General features: G+C 43.2%; 3 protein-coding genes across 4 annotated transcripts; 2 read left to right on the top strand and 1 right to left on the bottom strand.

Annotated features, from left to right (window-relative positions):
- Positions 1 to 4: 4 nt before the first annotated feature.
- On the top strand, positions 5 to 3,598 carry LOC135495383 (gamma-glutamylcyclotransferase-like). The gene is made up of 4 exons (XM_064783932.1): positions 5 to 108; positions 830 to 974; positions 1,550 to 1,683; positions 2,700 to 3,598. The coding sequence occupies exons 2-4, from the start codon at positions 870 to 872 to the stop codon at positions 3,001 to 3,003; spliced, it is 543 nt and encodes a 180-aa protein (XP_064640002.1). The 5' UTR covers positions 5 to 108; positions 830 to 869; the 3' UTR covers positions 3,004 to 3,598.
- Positions 3,599 to 3,628: 30 nt separating this feature from the next.
- On the bottom strand, positions 3,629 to 19,017 carry LOC135495381 (uncharacterized). The gene is made up of 11 exons (XM_064783928.1): positions 18,841 to 19,017; positions 18,378 to 18,423; positions 17,791 to 17,971; positions 16,905 to 17,193; positions 16,350 to 16,399; positions 6,733 to 6,796; positions 6,456 to 6,548; positions 6,167 to 6,238; positions 5,515 to 5,570; positions 4,997 to 5,103; positions 3,629 to 4,339 (listed from the first exon to the last, which is right to left on the bottom strand). Exons 1-11 carry the CDS (start codon positions 18,943 to 18,945, stop codon positions 4,161 to 4,163), a joined length of 1,242 nt encoding a protein of 413 aa, XP_064639998.1. The 5' UTR covers positions 18,946 to 19,017; the 3' UTR covers positions 3,629 to 4,160.
- An 893-nt stretch (positions 19,018 to 19,910) lies between these two features.
- On the top strand, positions 19,911 to 25,538 carry LOC135495858 (15-hydroxyprostaglandin dehydrogenase [NAD(+)]-like). Of its 2 annotated transcripts, none has more exons than XM_064784848.1 (7): positions 19,911 to 20,067; positions 20,640 to 20,763; positions 21,433 to 21,539; positions 21,886 to 21,982; positions 23,422 to 23,498; positions 23,845 to 23,978; positions 24,328 to 25,538. In XM_064784848.1, the coding sequence occupies exons 1-7, from the start codon at positions 19,975 to 19,977 to the stop codon at positions 24,476 to 24,478; spliced, it is 783 nt and encodes a 260-aa protein (XP_064640918.1). In that variant the 5' UTR covers positions 19,911 to 19,974; the 3' UTR covers positions 24,479 to 25,538. The 2 variants fall into 2 exon arrangements, with proteins under 2 accessions (XP_064640918.1, XP_064640919.1); XM_064784849.1 differs by lacking the exon at positions 19,911 to 20,067 and adding an exon at positions 20,221 to 20,285.
- Positions 25,539 to 27,265: the final 1,727 nt, after the last annotated feature.

Here is a 27,265-nt window from a genome sequence, read left to right as displayed (position 1 = left end):
GGTCGTAGGGAATCTCCAAATCAGTTATGACTTTTGAACACCCTCCAAATCGCGATCTAATCGCCCTTTTAAATTTCCGGAAATTTTTCTCTCCTTTATCGTTTAATGGTGAGGCTATACATGCACAGCGTGTACAACGTCGATCGTAAATTGTGCAGATAGCGATCGAATGGTGTGATAGCTTGCATCTAGGTGTATTTTGGGCTAAAATCTACAATCCCCGATCGGAAATCTCAAATGACGTGGTTTGGAGACATGACGTCATAGGCAGTCAATATGACGTAACAGAGAGCATCTCTTACATCAGTGTCTCTTGACGTAATGGCGAGCTTGGGGGGTAATGCTTTGACGTCACACGAAAAAGAGGGAGTCGCAGAGAAACAGTAAATATATATGACGATCCGACCGCCCGCCGATAAGCGAGTACCGGGTATTAAGAAATGAAAATACGGTTGTAACTCTTCATGCTCTTCGACTGCCTCTTTTTTGCGTGACGTCCAAACGTTACTCCCGCGCTCTCTATTTTGTCAAGAGACTCTGACTATCACAGATTATCACACCTGCTATAGATAGTGCAACTTACGACTTCTCTACGATGTCCATGACATGATGATAACTACATCCTCAAGTCAAAAGTCCTGAAAGCCGAGAACTGTTAAAAATCAAACCTCCCTGCCCCCAGGAGAATGCTCCGACCGACTTGGTCTTTTGCCAAATCCAAAGTTACTGTTTGGGACTAAAATACTAAAATAGAAATTGCACAGTTCTTAATGAGCTGACCCCCCCCCCCCCCCCACACCGTTTATGCTTATGCCGCTTTTTCCGACAGGTTGGATTAACCACTTCAAAAGCCGGGAATATTGTACAAGATGGCAAAAACATTCTATTACTTCGGATATGGAAGCAACCTGTTCAAACAAAGATTACATCTCGCCAGTCCGAGTGCGGTGTTTGTCTCGCCTGCAAAACTTGAGGTAGGCAGAGGAGTTAGACTTTTATTGTTCGAAATAGATGTTGTATTTTCCTTTTGACTCGAAATTTCAGATATCTTGATCATTCAGCTCCCTCTGTGCAAATAACTCTTAAGGATCACTGAGCATGAATGGGCTGTTTGCGTTATATCAGAAAACAGACTGAGGTTTCCAATTCATGTTATCATATCATTACAGATTTTCTATACGAAGTAAACTATTGAAAGATAGTAGACTATTAGCATATGAGGGTCAGTTGCATGCTCCTCCCCTTAACTGCATTACTATAGATCCATGCACTTGATTGGGACCAACGTTTACGAAAACGTCGCGTCTCGTCACGTTAAACTTACAGTAATGTAAAATGCATGGTGACGTGACGACGGCCAACACTACGTCATGTAAACATTGTTCCAAATCAAGTGCATGAATCTATAGCATAAGGTCAATATAGAGGGCTTATACTCTCATGACCAGGGTTTTGGCTGAAGGATGAAGACATTTATAATACAATGACTGACAAAATCAGAATGGATGTGGCCAAATGTTTAGAAATTTTCATTTCTCATTAATTTCAGAATTATAAACTTCGCTTTGGAAAGACGAGTAAAAGGTGGGAAGGAGCAGTGGCGACTGTTATAGAGACCCCTGGTGACCATGTGTGGGGAGCAGTTTGGAAGATCGATCAAAAACATAGGCAAACATTGGATGAGTAAGTATCAAATCGCCATATTGGATCGCCATTGAAAATTAAACACACTCTAAAGCCGAAGTTACATAGACCTCATTCGTTCATTTCCCAGGACTCATTTTCCCCTTTTGCTTTCATTCCTCGGTGGCCGTGCATTCACCGAGGAATGAAAGAAAAACCCGGAAAGTGACTCGTGGTAAATGAACGAATGAGGTCTATGTAACTTCGGCCTAATGGACAGGAATTTCAATGGGGTTAGACCAGGTTGCTAATACCATCTGGTTGTATTGTTTGAGGGATAAATCAAACACACTCAAAAATGCACTCAAACTTTGTGAACTCACACTTTGTGTGAATGTATTTAGAGTGATTCACCAGGCTGACCTCTTGAGGCAAAGGCCACACTTATCATGTTGATGGCTTAGTTTCCAATCTGTTGTGTGTTTGCTCAGTTTTACAAGTATTTCTTGGCAGGGAATATTCCTCCTCCTCCAAATCAGGATGAGCATTCTCATGAGCCACTATAATGATAAAAGCCACGTGTTGAAGTTTGAAAAACAAATTCAAAAGTTGTGTAGTCGGAGGTTGGGCCACCGCTCGCTGCCGCCTTCCCCTAGACTGCCTTGGAGATAAAGAAGGCGTGCTTTCATCTCCTCATGGTTTTAACTCAAACAGTAATTTCATGAAGCAAGATATGGGCAAATAGGCCACAGGGACATGCTTTGGAGTGGTGAACCATTCCGCAGGTGAACGATAGCAAAAGAGTCAATTGCTGTGTACAAGCGCGTCATAAGCAGAGCCTGCTATACTTACAGGAAGTACATTCCAATGGCCCAATTCTTTGTTGGATAGAGTGGACAAGTGCACATATCAATGCCGACGGGTATAGCCCATTGATTCGCATTGAAATACCCTTTCGTAACAATGTGACCAGTGGACTCTTCTTGAGGGAGATATAGCATGCTTGTTTGTACACAGTGTTAATGCACTCCAACAAGAGTCCTACTTTAATGTCATGTCCTGAATTTCCTTTACAGACAAGAGGAGGTCCTGAGTGGCTGGTACCGCCCAATCGAAGTGGACGTCACGGCCGCCAAAGATGGGTCAACTGTCAAATGTATCTCGTATCAATTGACGACTCTTTACGGTCCGTTGGATTCTCCCGATGCTCCACCTCCGGATAAACCATCTCCACATTACAAAGACGTCATCGTACGTGGTGCAGCAGAAAGTGCCTTGCCCAAGGACTACATCGAGAAGTTGAAATCGATTAAGGATAATGGATTCTGTGGAACAATTGATCTTTATGATCTTGTGGTAAAGGGACAAACTGGATCTTGATCATCTAGTAGTGTTATACCGATTATGAATGCATACTCAGGCAGTTGTATAGTATTTTATTTTAGTGTAACTGTTGTATTTTGTTAATGATGTTAGTTAATGATGAACTATACATGTATTATGTAATGTAACGCTACTGCTAAAGTGCGGATATTGTTTTGTACTTTTAAAGAGGGAGTAAAGGCAATATTTAGGTTTGTGGTTTGTGGTTTCCTAGTGGCCTATAATAATATGCAAATTGTTTGGTTACTGATTAAAATATTCCCTGTGCAATTGTGAATTGTGCCAGTGTACTGTGAAATAGTGGAGACATCTTTCAGTGACTGGGTTACTGGGTTAAAGTCTTACACATTGTAGCCTCCCCTTTACTCTTGGGAGTAACAGCAGGTAGAGGTTATCTGTTAGTCCTAAGCCAGGGAAGTCATGTTTGCACCTGTAACATCGCACTTTTTCATAATGCTTGCACCTCATACTACTGTGCCATTTCATGAAGGGGAATTCTGCATGTGATAGTCGTGATAAATTGCGGATAAGAAATATATGAAATATATTTACAAGAATTGTTTTAATGGAGGTAATGTAGATGGGATAATAAAATGATTTAATAAGAATTGTTTTGGTTTAAGATTTATTAGAAAGAAATTACATATGGTACTAAAGGGCAGTGCAAATGATCTAGATCACTGCGACCTTTTGGAGGACACTTCAAGAGGTACGTCGTTCGTAAATATTGGTGGTCCAGGAAAAAAGAAAAGCAGTTTTTCTAATTCCTCTAAAATTTCGGAGTCCGAAGTATCTAAAAATAGTAAAATACTTACTTCGCTGGAAGTGGACAATACATCACCAAGAACAAATCAGTTAAAGAGAAATACAGTAGAATCTCTCTATTGAGGACACCCTCGGGGCTGAGAAGTGCTGTCCCTGATAGAGAGGTGACTGATTAGAGAGGTCAAATTGAATGGAAACAACCAAGTTGGGACCAAAACTAGTGTCCTTATTAGAGAGGTTGTCCTTAGTAGAGAGGTGTCTGCTAAGGGAGGTCCCACTGTACTGAAACTATTTCAAAACCGATTTCGTTCATTGCCATTTTCTTGTGAAATGGACTGAAACGTTGTGGGCCTTTCCTATAAAGTTCGTCTTGATAAAAAACTCGCGATTCAAAGTTCGTCGTGATGATCAAGAACTTTGAAAGAACCAGGCGGTAAATCAACGACTCCTTGGTTTTGTCTGTCCTCCTTCACTGTTGATTCGCTATACATGTCAGCGGCAATGTCTACGAAGACGCCGACTATGTTCCTTTGCTTGATTAATTCCTCGTTTTCCTTCTTGGTCGACGCTAAAAAACAAAGATATACATTGTAAATTATACAGTGGAACCTCCCTTAGTGTATATCAGTCTATTGAAGACACTCTATTATGGACACTAACGGAGGTTTCCGGATTAGAGAGGTCAAATTGAATGGAAACAACTAATTTGGGATCAAGGACACCTCTCTATTCAGGACAGCATATGACAGTCCCAAGGGTGTCCTTATTGAGGAGGTTCTTGTCTACTGTATTTAACTGTGCTAGGCTATTGCCCGAGTTCCTGAATCACCCCCCCCCCCCCCCCCCCCCAGGAAAGGATGTCGGTAGTAATCGCACGTTAACTTCCCAGGCAGGCCTGGTACCAATTTATACTCCTGGATGGCAAAAAGCAGTATATGGCTTGGTGCTTTGACCACTGATCTCCTTAGGGGCTGAAGTTTTGGTCAATATAAATGCAAGTTTTATATCTTATGATAGATATTCATGCAACATTTGAGTCCATGGCTTGGATAGATATTTGAAAAAATATTACACTTTGTTTTGTCTACAAAGCCAATGAGGTTGGTGGTGTTGGTAGGGGTGTCTCTCTTTTGGCCTTCTCTTATCGAACAGCCAGGTTTTAATGCAACGGAGAGTGCTCTCTCTACTAACAATTGGTAAATTTAGTGCCGTAGAGGATTTTTACCATGCTCCATTTTGTTGTTGATCAGATCAAATTTATGTCTGATGATATCTTCCACATCCTCTCCCTCCTGGATCCTTTCAAGGATGTCTATGTAGACTTTAGAATATCTGAAAAGAAGATTTAAGATAAGATTAATAAGTGAAGTATGTGAAAAAAAGGAACAAATTCTGTGGGCCCTCCAACGTATCAGAGTTAAAATATTGAGTTGAGAGGTGAGCTATTTAAACAATATTTAGCTCTTTAAACAATATTGGACGATTGTAATGTAAATAGGAGGAAACCGGAGTACCCGGAGGAAACCTATGCTGTCGGAGGGAGTCGCCCTCTATCACATGAGTGTGCCGGGACCGACCAGGAACCGAACTCGGGACCTCTCAGATGACAGGTGATGTCGCCACTGCGCCACTCCGACAGCCCTCCAACATAACCAGTTCATATTTACACAATTAGAGAATTTTCAAGTTCGAGTTCAATTTTTAAATGTTGAACAAAAGGAGTAGGCCATTAACTTGACTTACTTTTCCTCATACTTGGATATCTCTGCTATATGTCTAGCTTGTGCGAGGATCCCATCCTGGAAGAGTATGCAATAGAAAATGAATTCCTTTTCGCAGATAATCATAAAATATGTGAAAATAATAGTCACTGGGTATGGGCTTTCTGAAACAGGGAACCCGGGACATAAAAGCAAAAATGACATCCAAACGATGAATGTGGTCATTCCATTGTGCCTTGTTTCGGTTATCACTATAGGCATAATCTGGCCAACCATCAGCCCTGTCCCATATTCCTTTGGCAGTTCCGAGGATTCCGAGAAGCTTTTTCAAGGGAAATAGAGATTGTCGCAGAGTTGGCAACATAAGAATTAGAAAGTGAGAATTAGAACTTCTCTCTCAAGGACACGTGTTGAACTGACAATTGCTGTCCCTTATACAGAAGTGTCCTTGATTACAGTGATCTAATCGTGTAGAAATGACCCACTTGGGGTCAAAAGTACTTTCCCTAATGTAGAGGGTGTCCTGCTAACAGAGGTATCTGCTTAGGGATGTTCTACTGTACTTTAGAACCTAAGGACACCTTTGGGACCGACAGTTGCTGCCCTAAGGGCCAGTCCAGCTAACTGAGATGTCCACAAAGGGAGGTTCCACTGTAGTTATCTGATGAACTTACCATTCTGCTGTTGGTTAAGATGTCGTTCATACTTTGTCTTATTAAATTATCTAGCTCGGGTGTGCGACCAGCCTGAAAGAGACAATCGGCAGAGGTCTATCTTCTATTTGAAAAAGTTTTCATTATGATTAGAGAAAAATACCAACCTTATTGCATTCCGTGGTCAAAATTATATACTAATTTTCATTAACTTAATCAGACCTATACTTGCATCCTGCTTAAAGTCGCCCGGTCCAAAAAATTTTTACGCAAGTGCAGAAAAACCGGTCACATAAAATGGTTTGCTTACATTGGGCATTAGTTGTCCTCCAATTTCTCTGGCCAGGCCTGTCTCGTCGTTTATAAACTCGACAATTTCGTTGGCATCAAATCCACCACCATACTGGAAAAAGATAACACATGTTGAGAACAAATGCCGGTCAATGTAACCCGACAAACTGGATTGACTGTGGCCAAAATAGGAGTAACTTTAACCCATAAATTTGCCAACCGAGGCTGTAAGATCCAGTTGAAGTAGTCCGTAAACTTTGGTTTTTTGCTCCTAATTTGAGTCACCGCGCACTTACCCTTGAGCCCTCCTTGTTGGACGTAGGGAACCAGAAAAATGTAGGGTTGGTTATGATGCTGAAGCTGAAACGACAGAAAAAGTATTGTGACAGAAGGTACCGTAAAGCCATGCCGTCTTACCGGCGGTAAACGTCAGACCCAAAGTCTTCTGAAGGATGGGCATACTCACAATGTCGTTAACTAGGCATGTGTAAAGCTTCCCATGAGCTGATCTATATGCCTTGATAAGCAACCGACAGCCCTGAGTGATATTCTATTTGGTCATGGTTGTTTTCATATCCATCCAAGACCAAATATAGAATAATTGATGAATGCCGTTATTGAAGAGTAGAGATGGAAATGGCCAGTATCATTAATATGGAATCCAAACAATGCTTTATTTCATATCCAAAAAGATATTTGCTTGCTGTGACAGAGGACCAGTCAAAATCAGTGGGTTACGGACAGGAGCTCCGTGACAATGTCACAGCCAGTTGGAATCGAGTTCGGCGAAGCTTTCACACTTTGTGGACATGCTGGGACAATGGTGCGGCTTGTAAAAGCTCCAAGATACACTCAGTAGTACTGGGACATTGGTACAACAAAAAAAAGCTCCAAGACCGCTGGGACAATGTCACAACCAGTAGTTGCGCCAAGACAATCCCGGTCAATAGCTGTGGGCGCAAGGACAATGTCATAACCAGAAGATCCAAGACAAAGCCAACTTTAGTGAATGTCCCAACCAGAAGAAGCTCCAAGACAAAGCCAACAGTAGTGAATGTCCCAACCAGAAGAAGCTCTAAGACAAAGCCAACAGTAGTGAATGTCCCAACCAGAAGAAGCTCCAAGACAAAGCCAACAGTAGTGAATGTCCCAACCAGAAGAAGCTCCAAGACAAAGCCAACAGTAGTGAATGTTCCAATCAGAATAAGCTCAAGACAAAGTCAACAGTGGTGAATGTCCCAATCAGAAGAAGCTCCAAGACAAAGCCAACAGTGGTGAATGTCCCAACCAGAAGAAGCTCCAAGACAAAGTCAACAGTAGTGAATGTCCCAACCAGAAGAAGCTCCAAGACAAAGCCAACAGTAGTGAATGTCCCAACCAGAAGAAGCTCCAAGACAAAGTCAACAGTAGTGAATGTCCCAACCAGAAGAAGCTCCAAGACAAAGCCAACAGTAGTGAATGTTCCAATCAGAAGAAGCTCCAAGACAAAGTCAACAGTAGTGAATGTCCCAACCAGAAGAAGCTCCAAGACAAAGTCAACAGTAGTGAATGTCCCAACCAGAAGAAGCTCCAAGACAAAACCAACAGTAGTGAATGTCCCAACCAGAAGAAGCTCCAAGACAAAGTCAACAGTAGTGAATGTCCCAACCAGAAGAAGCTCCAAGACAAAGTCAACAGTGGTGAATGTCCCAACCAGAAGAAGCTCCAAGACAAAGCCAACAGTAGTGAATGTTCCAACCAGAAGAAGCTCCAAGACAAAGCCAACAGTGGTGAATGTCCCAACCAGAAGAAGCTCCAAGACAAAGCCAACAGTGGTGAATGTCCCAACCAGAATAGCTCCAAGACAAAGTCAACAGTGGTGAATGTCCCAACCAGAAGAAGCTCCAAGACAAACCAACAGTGGTGAATGTCCCAACCAGACGAGGTTTGTTGACACTCTTGGTCAACAGTAGCGCTAGGACAATGTCACAACCAAACAGAAGCTCCAAGATCAGCCAACAGTAGCGCTGGGACAATGTCACAACCAAACAGAAGCTCCAAGAGCAGCCAACAGTAGCGCTGGGACAAAGTCGCAGCCAGTAGACGTTCCTGGCCACTTTCTGATTTGTCAACAGTAGTGGCACAGAGACCATGCGATAGCTGGTAGAATTGAAGGTCCCAGACACTCTCGGTCAACCGTAGTACTGGGACAGTGTCACAATCACTAGGAGGTCCAGATGCTTTTGGTCAACCATACACTGGGACAATGTCACAGATAGTGCTAATGATTCAAATGATAAGAGAAACATGAAGTACAAGAAAAATGTATTCGTATATATAGCAGTAGTACATGTTGTCCCAAAAGGTTAAACATTATACATGAACTCATTGTTGATGTGCATATCGTCACAACGACCTAACAATTGCAAATGAAATAGAAAGAAAATTACACATAGTCAGGCAACATGTGGTTTTTTTGGCGCAAAAATGTCTACCCATCCTCTTTCAAACAACAAAGGCACCACGGTGTACCGATACTTTAGCTGGTGTTAGGCAGTGAAGTGGTACCGAGTACGCGCTGTTTTGGATATTTTTTTCTTAATTTGGGCCGGCCACTCGGCATGTTCATGTGTTTGCAAAATAAGAGTTACTACACCAGCTCCGCATTGTCTTATTGGTTAAGGCCGCTGAAAAATGCCCCTCCCCGCAAAGGAGCTATTTCGTTGCGGAGACATGCGACCGTGAGTGTACCGGCCGCCGCAGGGCCTTCGCAATTCGTTCGGACTGCCTCATCGTATTTTTTACACACATCCTACTTCGTCGGTCAAAAATCTTCGTAAAGGGTTGCGAAACTTCTCTACTAATATAAGTCATGATCATTGGTGTACTGGTGCACAACAAGGGAACTAGGTCAATTATTGAAGGAACAGGAGGGTGTGTCATTTCAACATCCCCAAAAACAGTATTTTGACAAAAGACAACTGGTTTCAACAGGCCCCCGTCCCTGGCACATCATGCGGCTTACCAGTCCCATGCTGACCATTGTCTCTGGACCCAGGAGAATTTGCCCAAGGGGCGCAGAACCTTTGCCACGGACCCTGGCAGGCACCTGGCCGGCCAGGAGTTCCAGCCCGCCAAGGGGAGTACCAAGGTGGTCGCATCCATGGCGGGGGAGGAAAGGGTGGTCTCTGTGCCCCTTGATTAGCATTGTGGGAGGAACCTCCACGACGCATCATAAACGAATGCATCTTGAACATCTTGTACATGAAAACTGCATGCCAGTCAGGTCCTTTATCACTATGGTCACAACTACAAACTTCTTCTTTATCTTGTGTCTCCTCTGCGCCCTGGAGACTTATTTCATCTTGCGCTTCCACATACAGTTTCATCTCATGCCCACACTGCGGACACGTACACTTGATATTGTCCTCGCCAGAGGCGTCATCAGTTTGCACAAATTGATCAGTAGAAGTTCCCATGTTTTTGATATATTCTGAATACTGTTTATCCAAGTCGCAATCACTCCAATTCCAGCATTCAGTACCACCTTCAGCTCCAGAGGTTGTATCGTTCTTTGACTCTCCATCCTCCGTCGTCTTTCTGTTCTTGCTTTCGCCAGTCTCACTTTCTCCACTTTCCGTGCGAATCATCCCCGCCCGTCGTCCAGATGCCTCACTTTCCCCACTCTCAGCCCGAATCATCCCAGCCCTACGCCCTGCAGGCAAGGGACCTTTCCCGGCAATGTTACCAGTACAACTCTCTTCGCTTGTTTTTAATTTCGGGGGCACCCGAAAGCGTTCGTGAGTCTCGGTTATGATGACTTTCCTGGCCTGACCAGGGCAAGCAACACTTTGGCCGCTAGTCACAAGATGCAGTCCAGTTTGTGTTTCAGGTGCGTCTGAGAGTCTAGTGCGTCGTGGCTTCGACTGCGCACCAGTTAATCCCTTATTCGGTCCCGAACAGAACTGCGTAAGAATCTCACTGTCAGTCAGGTCGCTATCATTGTGAGATGGAACAGGTGACTGCGATTTCTCCGGTCGTGCCAAGTCCTTGGGGTACATCCACTTGTAAGGGTCCACACCATACTGGATGAGGACGTCCTCACTGTAGTCAGAGTCAGATACGTGGATTACGTTCGGGGCCCGTGTCGTCTGCTCGCAGTGGTCTACGTCCATGGCCGGGAGACTTCGGGCACCCTCGGAGCTAGTGCACGTACCAGTAGAAGTAGAACTGTCTACTAATGTTGCCGAGTCATTATCTTTCTCGCATAAGTTAGCCGAGAAGGCGACCCTTGGTTTCACGTGGGCCCCAAATAGACTTGACTCATCTGAATAACTTGAAAATGGCACCTTTGGTTTCACGGGGCCCCTACATGGACTTGAATCATCTGAGGGACTTGAAAATGGCACCTTTGGTTTCTTGGGGCCCCAACATGGACTTGAATCATCTGAGGGACTCGCAAATGGTACCTTTGGTTTCACGGGGCCCCCACATGTACTTGAATCATCTGAGGGACTTGCAAATGGTACCCTTGATTTCACGGGGCCTCCACATGGACTTGAATTATCTGACAGGCTCAATTTTGTAACTCGAAAATGTCTTGCACCACCAGATTCAACAGGCGTCATCCGCTTGCACGGCACAGACGACCTCGATTGACCGTCTGCTTCCGCATCTGCGTCTGAACCAAAATTCGCATTGAAGACAGTGTTCTCTTGGTCAACATTGTTCACATTATCGTCCAATGATTTCTCAGCACCGTCTGAAACGCCTTTCGTACTTTTTAGTGAAGAATTTCGGGTGCTATTTCCATTTTTATCGACACTGTTTTGATTTGTGATCGTCTCGTCTGCCGAGTCACTGGCGGCCATATTGTTTTCCCTGGGAGACATGACCTCTCCAGTCTCCTCGTCAAAGTACTCATCATTTTGGCTATCCTCCATTGCGTCTTCGAATAAACGCCGAACACAAGCACAGAGCTATTAAGTCCAGAAACTCGTTCGTGGTGCGACACCAAAATATACCAGTATTATCGATTCTACATATCCCTAGCTATGAACATGAACCAGTACAACCACACACTGAGTTTATTGATGAATGGATTTTGCCTTCTCGTCTGCGCATGCGGGTATTGTCACAGTTGTTAAATATAGATCCAGTCTTGCCTATGTTTTGTCTGGAATCACGCCAGTGGACTGTTTGCATGACATTGTTAATCTTGTGTCCCAGATTTCGAGTGTTTCCATTGTCATGATTGTCGGTATTTCCATACAAATTTTCAGAATGGTTTATATTCATACGACTCTATTTTTAACTCATTTTTTGCCTTTCGTGATCGTGTTGCATGACAGTTCAGCTAGATTATAATAGCTTTGTGACAATTAGTATACGGTTCAGCTTTGAGGGTAGTTTTTTTTTCAGTTCAGCTTTAACGTCTAAGGGCCAATTCGTGCAGTCCAGCTAGCACGCCCGATTCCCTTTTTGACGGCCGAAAGCAGAGTCCGAAAAATTGACTATTTCATCAGTCTTCCTGGCTGAATTTCGTAATCATTTCCCAAATGACTCAACGTTCTTGAATCGACCCTGACTGCCTGATATTCTTATTGTTGACCACGCATTTTGATTAATGAAAAAAAAAATGTTCCGGGAACTGATCACAATCTGTGGTTTTGTATCAAACCGCACATCCTGAGATACAGTTTTTTGATACTCCAACCTCGTACCGAGAGGCGGAGTATATTGAAAATTACTGGTTATGTCAGGATGCAAATCGCATGGCATGGTCAATAGTGTAGGTCATGTTGGGATGGTCTCAGAATGACTTAGAACGTTACACTATGTAGGCCTACACTGATCGTTCCTGAGACGACCCCTTGATTTCTATCAGCAGATGGTATAAAGCCAAGCGCGTCATTCAAAGTTCTCATTTGATCGTTGGGAGCTGTCGCGTGAGCGTCAAACGGGAAGATTTCTCTTGAAAAGTACAAACCAGTTGAGTAGGACTGTCTTTCATGAGAAGAGGTGCTGACTAGTAGTGACTTCCAATAACAATAAAAAATTGGGATCCTCAGTAAACTGGTCAATGAACGCTGCAGTTATGTCGCTACGTGAGCAGGTAGGCCTACCACTAACCACCAAAATACGTTCACCATTGACAGTTCAGCTGAGGCCTGATACAAGGAGCTTCAACGTTCCTCTGATATCAAACGCTGGCTGGACTTTAGGCGGAACACCCAGTCCACCGACTCCAAGTTGGCCTTGGAACTGGCCAGCGAATTCGCATTACGCAGAATCAGATTCAGACTTCAGGCAAGAAAGTCCGTCAAGGACTCCAACCTATGAACTAACCAGTCCAGTATGCGAACCAACCAACCCTGCCAACCACGAAAGCCAAAATCACTTGCTGAGTCCGTTGTACGGAGCAGCAAGTCCAAATTACGAACAACGCCCTCCGTACGGGCCAACTCCAAGTCCGTGTTATCAACCTAGTCCATATTATGAACCAACTGGTCCGGATTACGAATTCGGAGAAGGACCAGAGTACGAGCCGACTCCAGGTTCAATTGCAAGTTACCAACCAAGTTCATTTTACGAACCCGTTTGTCCGGATAACGAACCTTCAGACGGGAAGCAGAACGCAGTAAGTCCAAATTACGAAGATAATCCGCAGAACGAACCAGAGGTGGAATACGAACTGAGTCCTCTTCACGGATTGGAACGCCAATTTGCTGATGATGATTCTGGACAAACGTTTGCTTGGCATGAATTCGATTTCCCGATGTGTCTTCATGTTGCTGCTGACCCGGGCCACTCGATGCCTATTTACCGCGACGACTCGCTCAGCCCGTCATCACCGAGATCAGCGTACTCAGTACAGAGTCCGGCATCACTATCCCCAGTGACTAGTCTGTCTTCACAAGCAAGCTATTCATCACAAGCCACCCCAGTTTATTCGCCAACTAGTCCGCATTACGATACTTGGGACCATCCTTTTGCCGTCCCTGAAAGGGACCCGGAGGAATGATATAACGTGAAAAATGTGAGAAGAAATGGACATATACCGGTACAGTGCCTTTTTGCTTAACGGGTGAACCTCTTTATGCCAAAAAGTCGCATCTAAAAAGGATCTAAAGCAATCCAATAGTGGAAATTGCATTTTCCCAAAACCGTTAAATAATATGAGAATTTGAACTTTGAGAAAACTACGGATAAGGTTTGAAGTTTAGACTTATCATAGGCTATCAGCAGTGATCAATAAACTACATATTATTGTACTCGACGAAAATGTGCTGACATTGCTGAAAGATTGCAACATCGAAGAACGTTGTTAAAACGTCAGCAAACGTTATGGACTCGTAGTAGTATATCGATCGACTGAGTCAGCAGGTCTGCAGACCGTTCAGGCTTCCGCGATCGCTGATTGGCTGGTAAATGTTTCTAGGTCAGCCGCTCGCTTTATACGCTTTGTATATTGGCAAAGGTTCAGTTGGCTGTCTGACATTATTGCACACTAAGGATTTTGATGAGCTAGGACTTGTGGAATATTGTGTACAGCCCGGTCAGTGTACAAACTATTGCAAACGTTAGTATAACGAAGTACAGTATACCTTAACGAAAGACATTTAAGGCTTTCGCAATATATATATTCGGGAACTGAATTGTTGCAAGAAGGAGCGTTCCGTTGTCGCCCTGACGAAAAGTCAGCTTCATCGAGGATTAGTTACATGATTAAATATTTGCTGAAAGCTGACATTTTTTAATCGCAATGGCTCCGTGGACTGATACGGACTCTGAATCTGACTCTGATTCTGGCGTGAGTGACGTTGAGGAAGAGAGATCGTCTCCAGTTGGTGCCGAAATAGAGCCAATGGAGACGGATCAGATTGCGCATGTCCAGGAGGAGCAGACGACAGAAAATTGCGACGAGTCAGAAAGTGGTGAGCATTCCGAGGAGAAAAAAGACAATCCTGATCACGATTCAGATCAGAATAACGAGAGCAGTGATAATGTACCGGTAAGTGATGTCAGTGCCGGTGTAAAATGTGACTCTGAAATCCAAAATGGCCGCCGTTGTGATTGTTGCGACCAAGCAGAAACTGGGCCTGCTTCTTTGCCGACAGAACGGGAGCAGAATAAACCCGGGAACTTTGGTGTTGGCGCGAATTCTGTCCCTGGAGATTGCGATGACGAAATGGATTGTTCCGGTTACGAACACTGCTGTAATAGTAACCCTGGTTACGGTCCTCAATGGCCAACGATACAAATAATGATCGCACCATCGCCATTTTACCGTAACCATGGCAGCTGTTGTGCATCCAGTAACTGTTGTCCCCAAGGACGAGGCCATCAGCATCACCAAAGTCCTTCTCCAGGAAAAAAACCCTCACAACACAGGGGACACCACGCTCCTGACCGAGGAAGGAGATCAGGGCCTGGCAGAGGCTGCTACACGGGACAGTCTGGCTTTGGGCAAGGTCACGCCTCAGGCCACGCCATGCCGATCTCAATTCAGTTCGGGGGCACCACATCATTTGGTGGTGGCCGCGGGGGAATTTTGATGCATTTCTCCTGATTCCTCTTGTGAATTGGACTCGACATTGCAAAAATCGGGCTGGGTCCACCGCTGTCAACGTCACACACGTCAGGTATAGCTTGGACCCCCGATTGTACGGCGACATGGCGGCAGTGGTGGAAGTTGCTCTTAATCAGTGTAGTCAAGGTAGAGTGTGAACATCAGCGGGTTAAAAATTGGGTAGGTGTACACTTTGGTTTTCAGAAAAGGCTAAACGGTAAGCTTATAACTTAAAAACTTGAAGATAATTGACGTTGAAGACACCTCAGTAGAAGTCTCCAAGAAAAGATGACCGAAGAAATAAGGGAATTAGTCAAACGCCAAAAAATCAAATGATTGGTGTATCATGATCGGTAGGTTCAGTTTAACAACTATACAAAGATGGGAAGAATGGTTACAGTAACCTTCAACTAATGGATACGGTTGAATATAGCAGGTAGATAATTTTTTATATAAAATATCTGTTGTGTTACTGTGAACTCGCCTCTGAGGCATCACCTGCTTCGTCTGAGGGATGGCGAAGAGCCGAGTTTACAGCGAAGGCACTTATTTCTTCTGTAAATATTCATGTAACATTTTTGTATTTAGTGACGATTTGTATCATTTCGCGGGATGTTACTGCCAAAAATACTCTGCGTGCGATAATTATTTATGGAGTTTGAATGCATTGATTATCATATTCGTAGCTGAAAACGTAAATAGACTTGTCTGCTGATGCATTAGGGAGGTATAGTGATTCCCCACGTTACGTAATGTCAACCACATTAGTACCAACGCATCATTCTAGATTTTTAGCTAAGGAAAACAGCGATCAATGAGTTACGTTGGAATCTTAACCTCTCTATTATGAGGAGTTGAGAATGTCCAGAGAATATTATAACGGTGCTGTTTTCGTCATGAGATACACTTGTACATTTCAATGAAATCAGTGTGAATAAAATTATTTTGTAATAAGGAAATAGTTGTTTATACTCTATTACGACTGTTCGGTTCTGTCATCATGATCAAGGGAGACGCTATACTAGGCCTAGCGTTTCCCGGAAGCGGGCAGCTGCATCTTGACCACCCGAAGGTTTGTGCGCCTTTCAGATTTAAAGGGTGTTTACCACGAGGGTCAAGATGGGGCAACTGCTACCGGTAGATGGATCATGGCGACCCGTTGACCCCCCCCCGTTACAAGTTACTAGGGAGAAGAACCCCTCACTGATAGCGATGACCAACCCCCCCCCCCCCCCATGAGCCCCATCGACTGACAGAGTCCTGAGCTTCAGGGCCTTTCACTCGGCATTCCGGAAACGCAATCAGATATTGGACTTTTAGTGATGTGCAAATACGCACCCCTTGATTCTAGACAGTCCTTACCTGGCAGTGATGCGGGTGTCCGTTGTGAAGTCAAGACTCACGAAAACGATCTGAAGTGACACAAAACACAAACGTTCAAACATTGTCCGTGGTTCTCTGTAGAACAATACATTAATCCGTCACCACACAAATGAGAATGACACCTTTTCCAGCTCGGGGGGGGGGGGGGGGGGGGGGGGGGTGGTGGACATTGAAGACCCCTCTACACCGAAACTCATTCAAATAGCAGAACCACCTTGCGGAGGAACAGGGACTAATACAGTCAAACTTGCAACTGGAAACATAGTTGTTTCTGTTGATGGTAGGGCTGTTCTTGGTTGATGTCCATCGGATCGCCTGACGTACATTACATCTGGACATAGGCAGGTTTCCCTGCGGACGGGTAAACAGCATCGATGGCACAACGCCGTAAGACGCAATCTGACTGTTGTTCTGACGGATTTATAGACTGTTTCACCGACCAACCGAGCGGAGCGGTGTAACAGTAAGTCACTGTCCTTGGAACAATTGTGTCCTGTGCTCGATGGCGTAGGAAGAATTAGGAGAATGTCTTACCGAGTCTTCGTTAGCGAATGATTCGGCGACTTGCGCGAAGACGTAACAGCCATCGGTACACCCTGGAGCGTACACAGACACCATCGCATGCTTGGTCTCATCCAGGGCTGTCTCTTTGAAATAATCAATGGTGATATCCTTGATATTTTTCTGCATTTTCGGCTGCAGTTTTGGCCGTTCTGGTGTCGCTCCCCGGACTTTCTTGCCTGTTTTGATGAGTTCTTCATTCTTTAGGACCTCGGCCCGCACGGCCTGTCGAAGTTCGTCAGTTAGCACTCGCCCCTTGTACCTGAAATATGAGGCAGTAGACAGTTAGGTCATTATTAAGTTACGGGAAGTCGCCGATAGGATCTCTTCTATCTCACATCCACCCCGGACGCAGTGGACCAGCCTCATCTCTCCCCGAGCATGAGGAGAGACGATCAGGATGACGAAATGGTCTACCCCATGAGTCTCTCACAGTTCATCAGAACTATATCCATCATTGAACGAGGAATGCATTTATCACGAATCAAACACCACCCAGTACCCTAACTGTGCATTCTTGATATAGGTCTCACGGAAGACCATCAAATTGACCAAGTTGCGTCTGCCTATAGACTCCCTTTAAGATGTGTTGTCTTTCTGAATTGAGAGACAAAAATAAGTTGCTTGAAACGAATTTATGTATTGATGTGTATTGTCGCGTAAGAATCCAACGGGGGTCAACTTGTCCTGTAATCTCCCAGGATGATTCTGCTGATGCGGGGGTTCTCGCGTGGACCCAGGCAACAAAGGGGTCCCAAGCAACAATTATAAGTCCTATGCATTAACTATGACCTGGGCGTTTTGCCTTGCATTCCTTCAAATGACCTTGCGTCAGATACAATGTCATACTTGTACTTACTTTACTGCTTCCGTCTGGTAGGGGAAGTTAAGGATGGTTGGAAAGGCGTCGATGTCGAATCGCAGGGCTAATATTCTCTGCTCGAAACCATTGACCCGGGCGAAGATGACGTCATTGTGATGTTCATAACGCGCCGAGACGTCCGACAGGACGGGCAGGGCTTTCTTGCAAGCTCCGCACCCTGTGGAATAAAAGGATGTCGTCAGCGAATGAATCTGACATACGGCATTGATCTTGCACATTAGACAATCGCTGCATGGAGGGCTTAGACGTTATCCGCATTCATGCAGGTCAGACGTGGTTTTACAGAGACTCGTGACCTTTGATACATGAGAGATTAGAAGTGCATGATAAATACTTAGTTCACCTTATTGGGCCCAGGGATCGAACCCGGGCTTGGTAGTGAGCAGTGTTAACTACATTTGTACTAGACTATGAGGTTCCTCACTGATCTCTTTATACTACTTGACACCCTGGAAAACTATAACGTCGACATCTGGTTGTGACTTTGATCACTATACGACTAATTTGCGATGAGTAGACATTGTAGCAAACAACCACAGAATTCCCTATTAAGGTATACCTACAAGGGGCATAGAACATCACCATAACCATGGAACCACCGTTGACTGTCTGAAAATGAAATGTGTCTCATAAAAAATAGGTAAGTGAGATGTCTTTTGCTCGTCAGTGTGTCCCTCATCGCAATGAAGACTATTTAGATGAAGGCAGGGCCGCAACCATAAATCTCTTCTGCCGGTAGGGTGCATTTTACCTACTAAAGATGCTGGGGCCGTGTGATAGGTTGGTTGCATGCAGACCTCCCGGCATCTTACGGAGTCCGACGAGGAAGAACGAATTGTTATGACTCTGACGACAATCTGCCTAATTCACCGGGCGTTATAGAATTTGAAATGGGTCTCCCGAGTCCGTAGTCGTCGTAGTTAGACAACGTCCCTGTGCATCTGAAAGCGCACTTGATTAATGATGATACAAATTAGATGATTTCTAACCCGTGTTGACGCATAAACCTGTCACAATCATACCTACCTCATCAAAATTAGAATTGTCCAACTCGAAGACGACCGCCGAGACATTTTGATAAAGTCCAAAAAGAAGTACGAGAGAAAATCGGATAAAATTCCTAACATCCATAATCAAAGTTACAGATCAACTAGATCAACTAGATGTGTCTTTGCGACATAAATAAAACCATGTAACGTGGCTACTAGCATTGATTTGGCATGTGTTTCTCTTAATGAGGCGGGTGGGGCAAGCTGTGACCAATAGGTTTCGCCGGTCAATGTGTCGCCTATCAAAGCAATAGGTTGTGACGACAGCTGTCCTATTTGAGAAGTATGAGTTGACAACACACATCCCAGCAGACCTCTTGATACTGCCCCTCGATCGAGTGAGAATCGGGGTTTTAAAACTCCTCCTAGACGTCATATACAAAATATCGAACTAACGATCGCTTTAGAAGCGGGCACCACACCATATAGATCATTCCATTTAAGATGTTGGGATTTCCGCGAAGACACGTCTTCGTCAGTGATTGGATTGTTAGGATATTGATCATGAACGCCGAGAATGAGAAACAAAGACTCAAATGCAGAGTTTTCCCAGCAATTTTAAAAGAGCTGTAACATGTGTTTTCTGCCTTTCATTGAGACAGATGCCCTCACAGTCATCGCATTGGATCCAGAGGCATTGGCGTTCCATTCGTTTGAACACGGACCTTCAGTTGATTTCTCGATGATGCAACCACAAAGCTAAAACTTCCAGTGAGCCCATTATGAATAGCCCACTGAGTGGTGGAGGGGGTGGATGGGATTGGGCATTCTGGAAATGCAGACAATATGGCCGATCTGTATAAATATGAAAACAGAGACCATGCAGAGACCAGCAATACTCCTATCTATACTAAGAGATGTCACGTCAGGTTGTGACCTTTCCAACAATGGGAACAGCAACATAGAAGCCTCAGCAAGAAGTACTAGACAATTGTATTTTATTCTCTCCTAATTTTTTTAACACCTAGTATAACTACTTTTTTTAAACACCTAGTATACCATACAGGAAGACGATACAACGTCGCCATCACGTGTCGACTAGTTGAACTAGTATTTAGTGAACGCCATTGTTTCGTCTGCTAAAGTCACCAATTTTACCCGATTTACAAGCATGAGTCTAGCCGGAAAGGTTGCCCTAATCACAGGAGGAGCACAGGGAATTGGTAGAGCCATGTGTGAAGCCCTACTTCGCAAAGGAGCAAGAGTATGTGGTGATTTTGTCGACGAAACGTACACCCCACAAGTTGCATAACCTTTGACCCGGTGTTTGTGCTATTTTTAGATCTGAGCACGTGCTATTGTTTACACTGAACTACGATAGGGTTTGGTCCTGCATCGTGCTCTTGCATCTTACGTCGGAGGTTCTTACCGCCTGGTGTACAGTTACTTATGTTTAAGTTGTTCTTGTTAAACATATATACTGTAAGTGTAAATATCATGTGAACAATCACTTGAAACAGGACTTTTTGTGAACAATCCAGGCATATCATGATTGATAGATATTATATAGGCCTAGCCTATATCATATGCCCATCGGTCACCTGTTTATCGAGCCCGGCATTATAATATTAATGTACTTCTCCGTTTATCGTGCTATACCATGGAGGTAATAATACCTCCATGGCTATACATACGGAATTGTGTATGTGGATTTCTATTTAACTGGACCACATCACGAACGGTGTACCCATTTAAATCTCAGAATGATATGAAATTCTAGTCAAATCTGTTATCATGAGTCTTATTATTGGCATATTTGAAATCGTTTATTCCCAGGTGTGTATAGCGGATCAAAATGAGTTGTTGGGAAGGAAATGCCTTGAAGAGCTGAAGCAAAAACATGGTGCTGAAACTATCATGTTTGCCCAGTGTGATGTGAGGAAGACTGAAGACTTAGAAGGTAAGAGTGGTTCTTTTTAAAAAGAGGTCGAATCTTCTTGATTTGGCTGAACATAAAAGTCAAAGGGAACTGAAACCGCCAAGCCAGTTCGTATGACCTCGTTTTCATTTCCCGCGTATCGGGTGATCAGAACAAGGCATGAATGAAACATGGCGCCAAGCTGTCAATCATTGAGTGACGTCACTACTATGGAATTTACTACGAAAACTCATGAATGAAAGGTCGCATGACTCACGTGATTCTCACATGATTCTCAATAATGAACTGCGCATGCTCGGGCACTGGGGGCGGCGCTACAAATCTGAACTCGAATATGAAGTTGGAAGTTTGACTTTCTCGGGCGGTGAAAGTCGAAAAGTTGAATAAATCGCTCGGCGGTTCCAGTTCCCTTTAAAGGAATTGATACCGAGCTGGAGGCATTGGTTGTCCACCAAACACCACAAAATGACCGGCTTTTGAAATCAAGAATAGTTTATTACACAACTTTGTATCAAAGACATCAACATATCACCAAGTTCTAAACTGTGTGCAACATACATTATATGGTAGTAATATCTAATTGTGCCTCGCAACTGTTTATGTAATAGTTTCAAAAGGACAGTAAACATGTTCTTTCGTACAATAGAGTTGATTCACTACTCAGATACTAACTTGACCATAACTTTTCAGCTGCCTTCAAGAAAACAAAGTCAACCTTTGGACGACTTGATATTCTTGCCAACAATGCCGGAGTTGGACTGCATCCGGATTCTAACCTGGTGGTCGACGTCAATTTGGTAAGTTCAAATTTTTTGTTGTGCAAAATTCTGAAATTTTTGAAAATTGCATGTTCTCTATCAAAGTGAAGGGAGACTATAGGGACAAGGTTGGTAGGTCTGACGACACAAAGTCACCGATAAGGTTCTCTCTTATCACAGTATATTAAAATTATTTACAATTATTCAAAGAATACATTAATTCTGGAATCAAATATTCCCCAGTCTCTGAACTGTGCATATTGGTCACATTGAGATAAAAAATTTGACTCTATCTAAGGCCAAGCTTCTGCCTCTGTAGGCCCCCTGAAAAAGCAAAGTACATGTACAAATACATAGATTTATGAAAAATTCATTATAACTTCAGAAAGCTGTCATAAATGGTACGGAGCTTGGTCTCAAACATATGGGGAAAGACACGGGTGGTGATGGAGGTGTTATCATCAACACAGCATCCATGTCTGGTAAGTAACAGAATACCCGGTACGTAATTTCATTCAATCATATGGGCCAGATGCTCAATTGATGTCAACCCTTTCACTGCCAGTGGCCACTTTGCCCAGATAGAAAGTGTCTGAAATTTCATTAAAGCCCATCTCACATTGGTATTCATTCGAAAGCATTCAGCGAGAGCTTTCCAACATTGGTATTCATTTGATCATTCGAAAGCACTCAGCGAGAGCTTTCCAACTTTGGTATTCATTCGAAAGCATTCAGCGAGAGCTTTCCAACATTGGTATTCATTCGAAAGCACTCAACGAGAGCTTTCCAACTTTGGTATTCATTCGAAAGCACTCAACGAGAGCTTTCCAACTTTGGTATTCATTCGAAAGCATTCAGCGGGAGCTTTCCAACATTGGTATTCATTCAAAAGCATTCAGCGGGAGCTTTCCAACATTGGTATTCATTCGAAAGCATTCAGCGAGAGCTTTCCAACAGTGGTATTCATTCGAAAGCACTCAGCGAGAGCTTTCCAACTTTGGTATTCATTCAAAAGCACTCAGCGAGAGCTTTCCAACATTGGTATTCATTCGAAAGCACTCAGCGAGAGCTTTCCAACTTTGGTATTCATTCAAAAGCACTCAACGAGAGCTTTCCAACATTGGTATTCATTCGAAAGCATTCAGCGAGAGCTTTCCAACATTGGTGTTCATTCGAAAGCATTCAGCGAGAGCTTTCCAACATTGGTATTCATTCGAAAGCACTCAACGAGAGCTTTCCAACTTTGGTATTCATTCGAAAGCATTCAGCGGGAGCTTTCCAACATTGGTATTCATTCAAAAGCATTCAGCGGGAGCTTTCCAACATTGGTATTCATTCGAAAGCATTCAGTGAGAGCTTTCCAACAGTGGTATTCATTCGAAAGCACTCAGCGAGAGCTTTCCAACTTTGGTATTCATTCGAAAGCACTCAACGAGAGCTTTCCAACTTTGGTATTCATTCAAAAGCACTCAACGAGAGCTTTCCAACTTTGATATTCATTCGAAAGCACTCAACGAGAGCTTTCCAACTTTGGTATTCATTCGAAAGCACTCAACGAGAGCTTTCCAACTTTGGTATTCATTCAAAAGCACTCAACGAGAGCTTTCCAATGAACACCTATGTGAGAGGGCTGGCCTCAGGTGCCCATCAGAGTTTTGTTAACATTTTCAATTCGGTGAGATACGTCTTGGCAGTCAAAGTGTAAAGAGACAAATGCCAAATGGCTATCGCCTTCAGCAAATTTTCCTTTGCATTATTCTTTATTTGCACATTGTCATGCTCCCATTCTTTTCACTGTTTGAAATTTTGATATTAAATTCATGCCTGTGAGGGTTTTCCACACCCCATTTCAACTTGTTCGATGAAGCAACAAGTTTTCTCGTCGTTACATTATGCCTGACGGTTTTCCTACTTTTTGCAGCATTCCTCATTCTACCCCACTCACCAGCGTATTCTGCGACAAAAGCTGGTGTAATGATGTTTTCAAGATCTCATGGGGTAGGTATATTTAGAGTCCTGAGGATAAGGGGAAAGTGTGGGTTACTTGTCCAAACGTCCTGTTTTAAAAAGTCCTTATCTCGATTCCTAACAGGCAAGTTTAGCCGATCCTGATGCAATTTTCTGGCCTGGCAAATTTTTTCCGAATCCAGCTTCCAGTAGGACTGCAACTTCGCCAACAGGATTATTGAGAAATCATTTTAAATTGCAAAAACAGTGCACTCAAATACTTAAGGCTCTATAGGCAGGATCTTGTAACATTTCAATTCAGTATAGTGCTGGCATTGCAATATCTCCCACTTTCAATAAATGTACTTATACTTTGATATTGTCTTCCCTTGTTCAGGTTCCCCAGCATTTTGAAAAGCACGGCGTCCGCGTGAACTGTATCTGTCCGTCCTTCACTCCTACTGCCATGTTGGATGAGCTCTTGAAAAACACAGAAATCGAGAAATTTATCAGGATGGTTGGCATTGTTGAGTAAGTGAACATTACCTCCTTTTCATAAGGGTACTGCAGTAATAATAATTTTTACCTCTTGGCAAATTCGGTCATGGTTGTAGTATTTACTGCTTTTATCCTCAGACGCCTTGTAACTGTAAACTGTGAAATTTTCGTGAGCGTTTTATTTCCATTTTTTCCCAAATGCACTGTCATTCATACGCAAACTTTAAAAGGGCAAATTTTAAAAATGTTATGCATTAGGCATTTAATTTTGGCAACAGGCGTGATTTTTGTTCTGTCACCAATTGAAAATGTCGATTGAGAAAATTTGTCAACCTTTACCTGTAGTTTACAGTAATAATTTCAATTTTCGTTTTACTTTCAGTATTGGTCTGGTTATTGATGGTTTTATGCAGTTGGTCGAAGATACAAGTAAAAATGGAGCATGCATGCGAGTTACGTCTCAGAAAGGCATCGACTACAAGATCTTTGCTGAAGACAGGGCAAAGGAGGCAATCAAGAACTCAAAGTTATAGTGTCGTAAAAAATAAATGATTTTATTTTTGTTGACCCTGTTATATAACTGTGATAATGAAATCTGTTGTCATTTATGTACATTTTGATACTTTGCATAGGTTTGCTGATGCATGTGATGTATAAAATTTAGTTGTAGCCCAATTATCAACTGTTTTGATTTATTTCTTGACAAAGCGGTGAATAAATGAAAGTTTCGATTCTCACTCAAACATTAAAATTATTTTATTCGTACGCGATATTGTTGTTGTCCCCCGGAGCTTGTGTAGGGGGACATGGTATTAGTACATGGCACCAACTTTGTGCTCGTTTCAACGCTACAGCTTCTAAACGACTCAAGCAATTTAATCGATATTTTGGTGAAAGGAGTGAAGGACATCTGAAGATGTGTCCCACTAAAAATCAAAATTAAAAAACTGCAGTCCCAAAACTGACTGAGTGATGAAAACATTTCTAATTACAAAAAACTTTTCACTTTTTTTTTGCTCAAAATGAACCAACATCACCAAAAACTGCAGTCCCAAATCTTTTTTAATTTTGAAAATTTTTCAACTTCATCGTCGTCGTCGTTGTCGTTTTTTTCACTTTTTTGATGATGAAAAGGTACACGATATATGAGTGATGAGGGGGCGCTTCCTGAAAATCATGAAAATTCCCTTCCGCTCTGTAACTTCTGAACGACATAATATTCTGGATTGAAATTCGTGTGCTGATAGAGGGCGGGACAATGGTATGTCGCGTCGAAAAATCAGCCGAGTGTTGCTTGTTGGATCGGTGTATGTGCTTGTAGCACTCGGCGCATTTTATCAAGTAAATGAAAGGGGTGACGTGTGATTACATAATAAGCCGCTGAACAACTGTAGAAGTAGTCAATGTGATTAGTATGCATGAGAAAAATCGCCTGCGAAAAAGCATTTTGTTTGATGGTTGAACTTGGACCATGTAACTTGATATCAATGTAAAAGGCTAACTAGTAATTTGTAGCTTTATTTTCTTAGATTTGGAAATGAATTCTTCGGATATGTATTACTGCAGTTTCATGATTTTCGATATGAGGTTGTAATGAATAAAGCAATTTATATTTTTAAAAAAGGAAACTTATTCATCATTTGGAGCCTGTGCAGAGGTTGACAATTATCGCTGCAGGCCATCTGCGACGACCACACTCCAGACGTGAACGGGAGTAATCACTCGTAGTCTGATCTAAATCGTCTACACCTATGGTCTTGTGGTGGTCCCGTAATCAAGTATATAGTGGTATCCGGTGATTGCCAATTGCAAGTGATGCCCACGTTTGAAAAACGTCCACCAGTTGATTGATCAGGTTTTAGTGAAGGACTTTGAAAAACTTGTGCGGAATGTAACCGCCAACAATGATATATGAAACTACTGCAAGACACAGCCATGACTTTAGAACGGGAAACATTGTGTGGGATGTTTATCAAGATGCTCGAAACTTACTGAGGAAGTTCTTATGTCACGAAAAGAACGGGCATGACTCGTGGATACTTAAAATGATAAACTGTGATTTAAAATATATTCTGATTTCCTGTCTTTAATTGATAAATTCCTGTTCACGCCCGCTGCCTGGTTGACAAATACTTCAACGCATCTGTTATATCTGGCGCTTGGCTATTTGGTTTTCAAGAGGCAGAAGTTGAGCTACTGCCGGCCAGTGTGACAGTACAGGTCACCGTTGCGCTTCCCTCGAAACAATATACGTATTGATGCATTAGTGTCAGCTCAGGAGCAAGAAGGGACAAGCTTCATTGTCCGAAAGTGGGAGCGAGGAGGATCCACCATGCAGCGGTCATCCCGTACTATGTGGGCCGTAAGTATAAGGAGCACACTACAAAATCTATTGTATACGTGGGGGGTTCGAATTTACTGAATCCTGGGTTTCGCCATCCTGACATAACCAATGATTTTAAATATACTCCGCCTCTCGATATTTTTGTATACGAGGAAGGAGTATCAAAAACCTGTATCTCAGGATGGGGTTTTGCAGGCCAGTCTATCTCATTGCCTGTGGGAACGAGACAGGAAAACCCAGGCGATGCAATCGAATGACTCAGTATTGCATAAAAAACCCAGCACTAAAAATCCAGGATCCAGTAAATTCGAACACCCTATGACCGGTGTGGAAGTTTGAAGTCAGTGTCCGAGGATAGAATGTCCAGGGAACAAAGGATTCTGTTATGCCTTTTAAATCTCTGAGGTATTGACAGTTATGGCCTCTAGAGCATATACCATTTACGATGATCCGTCAGAAAAAAAACATTAAGATCGGACGTTATTGCCAGGGGGCTATTTCCACTTCTACACCTGCGTGACAGTACCTTGTTGAAGTAAAGTAGTCTGGTGAAGAAAAACTTGATATTACGCATATAACTGAGGCTATGGTCTCCATAGCCATAAATCCCATAACGTTCATTAGACATTAGAGGGTGGATCCGGGGTGGGGGTAACTCATCTAGGTCAGGATCTAACCCATCGTGGTAATTCCTAATTTCGTAGCAATTCCAATTTTCAGGAGCATCATCAGCAGCCGTTCACGTGCGCGTCTAGATGGTTCGTGGCCATTCTGTTGTATTGCTGCCAACACGTCACTGTTATAGAAAGTAGGTGTAGTGTCACCAATGCAGCGGCTCTTCAGGGCGGGAAGTTGATCTGTATGAATGTCGCTTTCAACGAAGTCCTCTCCATAATCAAGACCCACAGTAAACAACTTGTCGAAATCGGTATCTTTGGGTGTCCAGCCGGACCAACAGTAACTCTTAATTCGTCCT

The sequence above is a fragment of the Lineus longissimus genome, chromosome 11, assembly GCF_910592395.1.
Source record: "Lineus longissimus chromosome 11, tnLinLong1.2, whole genome shotgun sequence".
In the NCBI taxonomy this organism is placed as follows: domain Eukaryota; kingdom Metazoa; phylum Nemertea; class Pilidiophora; order Heteronemertea; family Lineidae; genus Lineus; species Lineus longissimus.
The sequence above is the reverse complement of the archived record's forward strand: the minus strand, read 5'-3'. Positions and strand labels throughout refer to the sequence as shown.

Excerpts from the sequence above, each read along its gene's own strand:
- LOC135495383 (XM_064783932.1), top strand. The coding sequence starts at position 870 with ATGGCAAAAACATTCTATTACTTCGGATATGGAAGCAACCTGTTCAAA. Across the intron at positions 975-1,549 it reads TCTCGCCTGCAAAACTTGAG|AATTATAAACTTCGCTTTGG; the intron begins GTAGGCAGAGGA and ends CATTAATTTCAG. Across the intron at positions 1,684-2,699 it reads CATAGGCAAACATTGGATGA|ACAAGAGGAGGTCCTGAGTG; the intron begins GTAAGTATCAAA and ends TTTCCTTTACAG.
- LOC135495381 (XM_064783928.1), bottom strand. The coding sequence starts at position 18,945 with ATGGATGTTAGGAATTTTATCCGATTTTCTCTCGTACTTCTTTTTGGA. Across the intron at positions 5,104-5,514 it reads ATATCCAAGTATGAGGAAAA|ATATTCTAAAGTCTACATAG; the intron begins GTAAGTCAAGTT and ends TCTTCTTTTCAG. Across the intron at positions 4,340-4,996 it reads CAACAACAAAATGGAGCATG|CGTCGACCAAGAAGGAAAAC; the intron begins GTAAAAATCCTC and ends TTTGTTTTTTAG.
- LOC135495858 (XM_064784848.1), top strand. The coding sequence starts at position 19,975 with ATGAGTCTAGCCGGAAAGGTTGCCCTAATCACAGGAGGAGCACAGGGA. Across the intron at positions 20,764-21,432 it reads GAAGACTGAAGACTTAGAAG|CTGCCTTCAAGAAAACAAAG; the intron begins GTAAGAGTGGTT and ends ATAACTTTTCAG. Across the intron at positions 23,979-24,327 it reads AGGATGGTTGGCATTGTTGA|TATTGGTCTGGTTATTGATG; the intron begins GTAAGTGAACAT and ends TTTTACTTTCAG.